A 7,962-nucleotide genomic window follows, 5' to 3' on the forward strand; every position below is an offset into this window, starting at 1 on the left:
GAAGTGCTGGGATTACAGGTGTGAGTCACTGTGCTAGCCAAGTAATCCAATTTTTAAAAATGGGTAGGTTTTAGTTAGTAATGTCCTTTACTTTCTGAAGTCCGATATAAAAGGCAGGAATTTTTGTTCATATTAAAAAGTCATCTGGGATAGTTTCAGAATTTTATGTCTCAAATTACTGCCTTTTATTTTTCTGGTTAACTGTGTTTGAAAGATACATTTTTAGCTATTCTTGTTATTATTGTTGGAGTTATGCATATAGAAATATACATTCAAACAATGTAGGAGGCACAAAATGAGCAGTTTAAATTGCCTCGCCCTAGTACCTCAGAGACTGCTTTTAATTCTGGTGGTTATTCACACTGCATTTAAATTGTTTAACTCAGAAAGGACACATATTTTTAATGCTTATTAAGAGTTTCATTGTGTACAAAATGGTGTAGCATACTGTGTCACTTTTATGAAAAGGCAATGGCCCATAATACATTTTAGAAACAGACTTTATGGAAATTTTCAGCAAAGAGCTCTAAAATGTTGATATTAAATGTAAAAGTATGTTTTTAGTACATGCCACAACCATGAACAGCTTCATTCCATTACTAAACAGTCATTAAAATATTCATCCAAATTCTATTTGAATAACTTTCATGCCTTGTAAAATCTGAAGAACTTTTTAAATTGATGGGTTATTAGAATGTTTAAAGAAAGAAATTTGCTTTTAAGACCAGCCTTATCAGAATTCATGAAGGCTATATTGTGGCATAAATATATATATTATAAATGTTGGGGAAACAAAAAGAAAAAATCATGTAAGAATGGATAACTTCCTGTTGACTATAACATTACCAATTTTTTGTTTTGGGATTTTTATTAAAGCAGTCTCTAGTATTGTCTTCTCGTACTTTTCAGCCACATAGTTGAACTCAAATCAGAACATGATCCTCCAACTTTATATTCATTAACAGTAAGGATTCAGACAAGTGTGGATTGCCTTGTTTATGTTGCGGCCTCCGCCTGTGAACCCTCTGGGTTGCTGCTGCAACACGGATTTTCATCCACTTCCTCATTTGATTAATTAATCCAGCTTCAGTCATTGTTTCAGCAGCCCCTGCACAGGCAGGCTCTCCGGCCTGACCCGCCAAGTCTCCACTAGAGCCTCTTTCATTTCACCTAGAGAGTCTGGGGAAGGCGCTGGACAGCAGTTCCTTTGTCTAATTGCATAGGATCAGGGTGACAAACTTTAAAAGGGTGTTTGCATCAAGAGTGGTATTTCAATTTGCCTTGTTAAATTATTTTCTCCTTTTGCTGATAGCATGCCTAATTTTATGAAATGCCATTATGTTCACAGGAAGGAGATGGGAGAGGGGAATGGTTAACGTAAGAGCCAATGCTGCAGTCCATCTCAGCCCCTCACCCAGCCTACATGTCCATTAAGACCAAAATTCTACCTCAGGGCACAGCCGCCCTTCAATACTGTTCCTTCTGTTGTCTCTCTGTGTTGTAGTCCATGGTGACCGCAGGTGCTCTGACACAGAGAGCAGTCCTCTGCCTTCCATGGCACCCCTCCCAGGGGAGGGGGAAGTCCTGGCTGGTCCTCTCCTTTCCTCGACTCGCCCAGGGTTGGCAGAAAGGGCAGCTGGTGGGGGAGGGGCAGGGGTGCCTGAGCAAAGGGAGACACCGTCACTCTTTGCAGGGTAAGAGTCCTTAATCTGCAGTCCCTCATCCCCAAGGGGTAGAATTACCTCTTAATCTAATTTACTTTATAACCTAAACTCACTCTTCTGGGAAGGGTTCTATAGGAGTCTTCAGCCTGGCAAAGGGGCCTGTGGGACACAAAGTGTTAAGAACCTCTGGAAGGTGGCACCATTCTTCCCTCCAGCTGAGCAGTAATGGCCATTTCTGAGTGCTCAGCCACTCTCTTTGCCTCCCCCACCCCAGTTCCAGCCAGATATATAGTAAGGAGTCAATCAAGACTCATAATATATTTTTTAAATCTCTTTATTATGTATGGAATTTTACACAGCCTGAGGCATTTTTGATTGAGGGCATAAAGAGTGTGTGAAGAGATGAATCTGCATTGCCACTCCCAGCCCATTCTGTAACCCCTGCCACTGTGGCTGTTCATTTCAGAGTGGGCTGAGGTTCCACAGAGCAGCTGAAGAGCTGTGAATGGTGGTTAATTGCAGTGATGTTAATTAGCATGTTATAGGAGGTAAGAAGAGGGGATTCACATTTCTCTTTTTACTGCTTCAAACAAATGATCTAGATCTTTGCTACAGAAGCCACTGGCCACATGTGGCTATTTAAACTGAAATTAATAACAAAGAAAAATTAAAGATCAGTTCCTCAATCACACTAGCTACATTTCCAGTGCTTGATAGCCACATGTGGCTAGTGGCTGCCATGTTGGAGAGCATGGATACAGTACATTTCCATCACCACAAATATCCATGGACAGTGTGCTGCTAATTCTCTACCTCGCTCACCTTCTGACTGCAGAGCCTAGCCTGGGCCTGTCCCTCTGGCTTCCTCCTTCCCCCATTCCCTATCCCACCCCTTTGTCTCCCATCCTCATGCCTCTCCCCACCTCCCTCACCTCACCAATATCCTTGTCATGGAAATGTGTGTGTGACAGGGTTCCCACTGTGAGTTCAGCTCCACCCTTTTGAAGTGATTCAGCATATTAACTACCTTACCTCCCTGCAATGCCCTGTGAATTAGGAAGGGCAGGCATATCCTTTTCTTTTCTTTTCTTTTTTTGTAACCAGTGGGGAAAAAGGCTCAGAGAGCAGTGATAAGTAATTAACTCGTCCAAGGTTGTACATGGACAAAAGCCATCTTCTGATTTCTGGTACAGGCTTTTTTCTCATGGTTGGTCCTTTGTAAATGTTTAGGGCAGTCATGGTCTTAATTTTAAAGATAGCTATGTTCAACATTTCCTGTGTCTGTCAGCAGGGTATCACTGTGGAAGTGCACGGGAGTGCAGCAGGGAGACCTCGCTCAGCATCTTGCTCCTTAGCCACAGGCCACCTGGCTTTGTCAGTTTCCTCATCTGGAAAATTTGTGCAGGGAGTCATTACAAAATGATGCTAAGATTTCCTCTGGTTCCAATATTCAATGTATTTTTTGATTACTTTTTACTCATATGGCTTGATTTATTTCCCAGATGATTCAAGAATCCTTTTCAAAAGGTTCTCCCCTTGCTCTGGAGCGGCCATCACTGTGGCAGCTACCTACTGGCAGTGCAATAGCAGGCCATCTCTAAGGCAACACCTGGAATTGCCTGCCAATCCCTCACCACCCAGCAGCGCCAGTGTCTTCCTGGAGCTCATGAGAAATGCAGAACGCCAGGGCTGCTGAACGTGAATCTGCATTTTATCCAAATCCCAGGTGATTCGTTTGTATCGCAAAGCTTGAGGAACTGTGATCCAGGCCCTGGGAAAGCAAGAATGAGCACAACTCACCTAAGTAGAACTTGGTGGGAGGGGAATCAAGCAGACATGGGGTACGTGCCCAGAGCTCCAAACCCTCCTAGCCACACTGGGACATGGCTGTCCCCTCAGGGCTTGTCCAGGTGAGTCTGAGCTCCTTCCCTGGGTACAGTCATTCTCTCTGTGTGGAGAACACCTTTGGCTCTGGAGTCCATTTACTCAGGGACTCATCGTCTGCACTCACAGCCTCTTTCCTCCATCTCATTAATACTCAATTGAAGCACTCTGATTCGCAGCAGGCTTTTTATGCACACCCTGTGGTCCTGTAAGACCTTTAAATGTAGGAATTAGAATACTGGTTCTACAGGATACACCTGGAGTTAGGTGGACTTTGGGCAATGTGCTTATAAGTCCCCAAAAGGCTCAAGGGAATGCTGACTTTACATTCTGGGAGTCCAAAGAAGACCTAGAGAAACATGAGGGAAGGAAGAACAGGATTTCATCAGATTGGGATTTGGGAAATGGCTGTTTCAACTAGAGGAGAGGACAAGGTGGGATTTAGTGTACAAAGACCCAAGGCGCTGTCCTCAAAGGCACAGAGAGCATCATCATGTCATCCAAGCCCTATGGAGATGGGTGGCCGGTATGTTCTGGGGCTGGCGCTGACCACCTGCCTGCTCCTGGGAGGGGAAACGGTGATTCATCTGCAGGAGCCCCTGGTGTCAGCCAATGCCTGGATGTGAAATTCAAGCTGGACCTGGATGTTCCTAATCTGCCTTACCTCACAGATGGGAAGAACAGGATCGTCCACAATCCTGGAACGTCCTGGATCGTCCCGCGGCGCTCGCAAGCACGCTTCTTCAGAGTGGTGAGACTGAAGAATGAAAGGTGCCAGGAGACATCAGGGAGGAGCAAATGGTGGCATCCCACCTGCAGCTGAAACAGCTCCACCATGACCCTGACCATGAAACATGGAAGCCTCCATACTTGGAACCGCAACCTGGGCAGCTGAAACATTTCTCCTTGTTTCTGAGGAAATCATGGTTTCCAGGGAGAAAGCTCACCTTTTTGGATATTCTTACCTGTGAAGTCTTAGATCAGAACTGTATGTTTGAACTCAAGTGCCTGGATGAGTTCCCAAATCTGAGGACTTAATGAACCACATTGCAGCTTTGGAGGAAAGAGCTGCCCCTGTGCAATCTGTCTGTTCTGCAGGATGCCAGTCAGCAGTGAGATGGACCAGTGGGGACCAAGAGCGTATGCTGAGCAGGAGGCAGACTCACACTGCATGTTCCGTTCCATCCTGTCTCTAGGGGCCTGCACTCTATCTTCTCTGCTCTTTTCAATAACACTTAGGCTAAAAAACAAAACAGAAAAGTCTAAAGCAGAGAGAAATTCAAGATAGAACTCTAAGACCAGGTGGCTTAAACAACAGAAATGTATTTTCTTACAGTTCTGGAGGCTGGAAGTCTAGGATCAAGGTATCGGGAGGGCTGGTTTCTTCCGAGGCCTCTCTCCTTGGCTTGCAACTGGCATTTCCTCCCCATGTCCTCACGCGCTGTCCCCTCTGTGTGTCTGCACCCTAATTTCTTCTTCTCCTAAGGACGCCAGTCACACTGAAGTAGGGCCTCTCCTTATGAATCACTCTCACCTAGCTCACTCTTTAAAGGTTCTACCTCTAAATATGGCCACATTTTAAGACACCGGGGGTTAGGACTTCGACATGAATTTTGGGGCACATGGCTCAGCCACTCATCTCCACAGCCTCTTCTGAGGAATGAGAGTGGCTCTTTCTGCATGCAGTTGTCACACCCTGTGCCTGTGTCATGTGTTCCTGTGCCTTGAATGTCTAAGTCAAAAGTAGCCATATGGGCTGGACTTCAAGAAGCCACTTGCCCCTCAGGTGTTTTGGACACTGAACCTGACCAATGGGGGCTCTGCAAACTGGAGGTGCCTCCCTGACCCAGTCAGATTCTCCCCCTAAGAAGGGGGACTGCCACATTCTGAGAGCTCCTTTGTCATAGGAAAAGACCAAGTCACTAGCTTTGAGGATGGGTCCTGAGGGAACAAGAGCCATAGTTCTGGATCTGCACGAGGGCAGCTGTGTGTGCCAGGCTTGGCCATGAGAAGCCAGAGAAATGGGCCAGCTGCTATTTAGTCTCCATGTCCCTTGCTACATAGTTCCCTGTGCTAACTGCCTCCTTGCCACCCAAAAACTCTACTTGGTACAGAAAGACACATCAACCAAGGAACACACGGGGAAAGGGGCCATTAAGATGGGCCATTAAGTCATGAGTGACCTCTGGAGACCAATGCTAGGTCTAGGATAAAGGCAGAGTAAGAGCTCAAGTGTCTGTGTCTTTGGGGTCCCCCAGGTGCAGACCCTGAGGCAAAGATTCATGTGCAAATAGTTAATTGGGACCAACAAGGAAATGGAAAAATGAGAAAGTGAAGGGAAAAAAAAATCAACACAAGAAGTGGTAATGAGCAGATTGCCACTGAAGACAACTAGGGGTCAGTCCCACTGGGAGGCCTGTGGGAAATGGCGAACATGTCTCAGGGTTGTTCCACCTGGGGCCAGGAAGCTGGGTCGTATATCCTGCAACCTCTACCTGAAACTGGGTGAAGACCATGAACTTCCAGCACTAGCCACCTGTCTAATGGGCCCAGCACCCTCTTGCTCCACCTCCAGGCAAAGACTTGCAGATGCTGGCAGCAAGAAGCCAGTGCAAGGGAAGAGGAGTGTGCAGGGGTTGTGGGCAGTGGCTGCATTCAGCGGCAAGCTCTGCCTCCGCCCCCAAGTCACGAAGCAGGAGTTCCAACCATGGCTCTCTCTGCTCAAAGCAGCTGGCTGTGCACTGGGTGAAAAGGACTGGCAATTTCTGAGAGATACCTTGTGGTCAGACCATCAAGTATCAGATCCTCTGTCAGACACAAAAAGCTGATTCCTTTTGCTTTACCTTCTACATCTAACTATCCTTCATTTCAAACCCATTCCATACAATTCATCTTCCCCTACAGAGGCTGATGAGGTAATTCTTTTATTTTGTAACTAGCAGAGTTAAAAAAAACATGGAGAGATCTGGAAGTAGATACTTAAGTAAAATTCCTTTTAATAATTCTTGTGGTTGGACACAGTGGCTCACATTTGTAATCCCAGTGCTTTGGGAGGCCAAGGTGGGAGGATAGCTTGAGGCCAGGAGTTGGAGACCAACCTGGGAAACACAGTGAGACCACATCTCTACATAAAAATAAAAAATAGCTGGGCATGGTGGTGCACACCTGTGGCCCCAGCTCTTGGGAAGGCTTAGACAGGAGGCTCTTTTGAGCCCAGGAGTTCAAGGATGCAATGAGCTATGATAGCATCACTGAACTACAGCCTGGGTGTCAGAGCAAGATCCTGTCTCAACAAAACAAAAACTTGCAAATCTCTCAGATTAGGGAGCCCAACACTATACCCAGAAGAACATGTTAACTTATTTTACCTTTTCCCCACATTAGACAAAAAGGTAATCATTTAATTAAAGCAGTAAGATGAATTGGCTACTTAAAAATCTATTTTTTTTGGGGGGGCCCTTTATCATCCTGTGGGGAGAGGGGAGTTGCTCATGTCATTGAAACCATGGAAGGCCCAGGCCCAGCAGTGAGAACAGGCATCAGAGTGTGCCCCTCAGGTAGACCCTCAGCCTACTCCCCCTCAGTTCTCAGGGGACACTCGCTGGCCAGGATGGCCACTTGGCACCCAGTGGAGGTGCTGGTATACATACAGGCTTCCCCCAGGATGCCAAGGGGTTGGCCCAGGCCCCACCAACCAGGATGGGACCTGGGCACTGGCTGCCAGAGAAGAACTGGCAGAACCCTGCCCCATGGAGTAGCCACCCAACTAACTGCCTTCTGCAGACTGGGAGGGCATCTATGTCCTCCCCCACCCCTGCCCACTCTCCTGGAATAGGAGAGGATGCCCTGGTAGATCCCACCTCCACTCCCAGAATGCTTTTCTTTGTCAGAACACTGGCTTGATTATAAGATCGGGTGCTTAACTTCTCTGAAACAGGCTCTTCTGCAGAAGGACAGATTGGCTATGATGATCTGATTTGATGATGATGAGAAGCACGGAGAAGGCGCCTGGCCTAGAAGGTGCTCAATACGTGGCATCAGTGATGGTCATCGTCTTCAGGTGCGAGAGAGGTTGGGGTCAGCGATCTGGGGCTTTCTTTGTATCGTTTTATGAAGAAAGGTAAAAATACCACAGGCGAGAACAAGCAACAAAGGGCGGACGGGATTTTTCACCTGCAGCTTTTAACTGATACTTTTAAGTATTGAGCTATTCTTTTGTTAGGACAGAACACGTTAATCCATTAGAAGGGAACATTTTGGGTTGGTGGAAGTGTTCCACGTCCTGCGTGGGGTGACAGTTACACGCATGTCACATCAGCAGCCTGAGGAGGGAGGGGAGAAGGACTGGATACCTTCAGCCTCTTCATCGCACTCCAGGCACCAAGTGCAAGGGCAGGGAGTTTTTATTATTTAG

At 46.6% G+C, this 7,962-nt stretch overlaps 1 protein-coding gene across 1 annotated transcript; it reads right to left on the reverse strand.

The window, feature by feature from the left end:
- Positions 1-1,989: 1,989 nt before the first annotated feature.
- On the reverse strand, positions 1,990-6,104 carry LOC126929225 (uncharacterized). The gene is made up of 2 exons (XM_050745443.1): positions 4,213-6,104; positions 1,990-3,435 (listed from the first exon to the last, which is right to left on the reverse strand). Exons 1-2 carry the CDS (start codon positions 4,446-4,448, stop codon positions 3,234-3,236), a joined length of 438 nt encoding a protein of 145 aa, XP_050601400.1. The 5' UTR covers positions 4,449-6,104; the 3' UTR covers positions 1,990-3,233.
- Between the last annotated feature and the right edge of the window lie 1,858 nt (positions 6,105-7,962).

Source organism: Macaca thibetana, chromosome 10 (genome assembly GCF_024542745.1).
Source record: "Macaca thibetana thibetana isolate TM-01 chromosome 10, ASM2454274v1, whole genome shotgun sequence".
Lineage (NCBI taxonomy): Eukaryota > Metazoa > Chordata > Mammalia > Primates > Cercopithecidae > Macaca > Macaca thibetana.

Excerpts from the sequence above, each read along its gene's own strand:
- LOC126929225 (XM_050745443.1), bottom strand. The coding sequence starts at position 4,448 with ATGTTTCAGCTGCCCAGGTTGCGGTTCCAAGTATGGAGGCTTCCATGT. Across the intron at positions 3,436-4,212 it reads CTGTTCTTCCCATCTGTGAG|GGCCTGGATCACAGTTCCTC; the intron begins GTAAGGCAGATT and ends TTGCTTTCCCAG.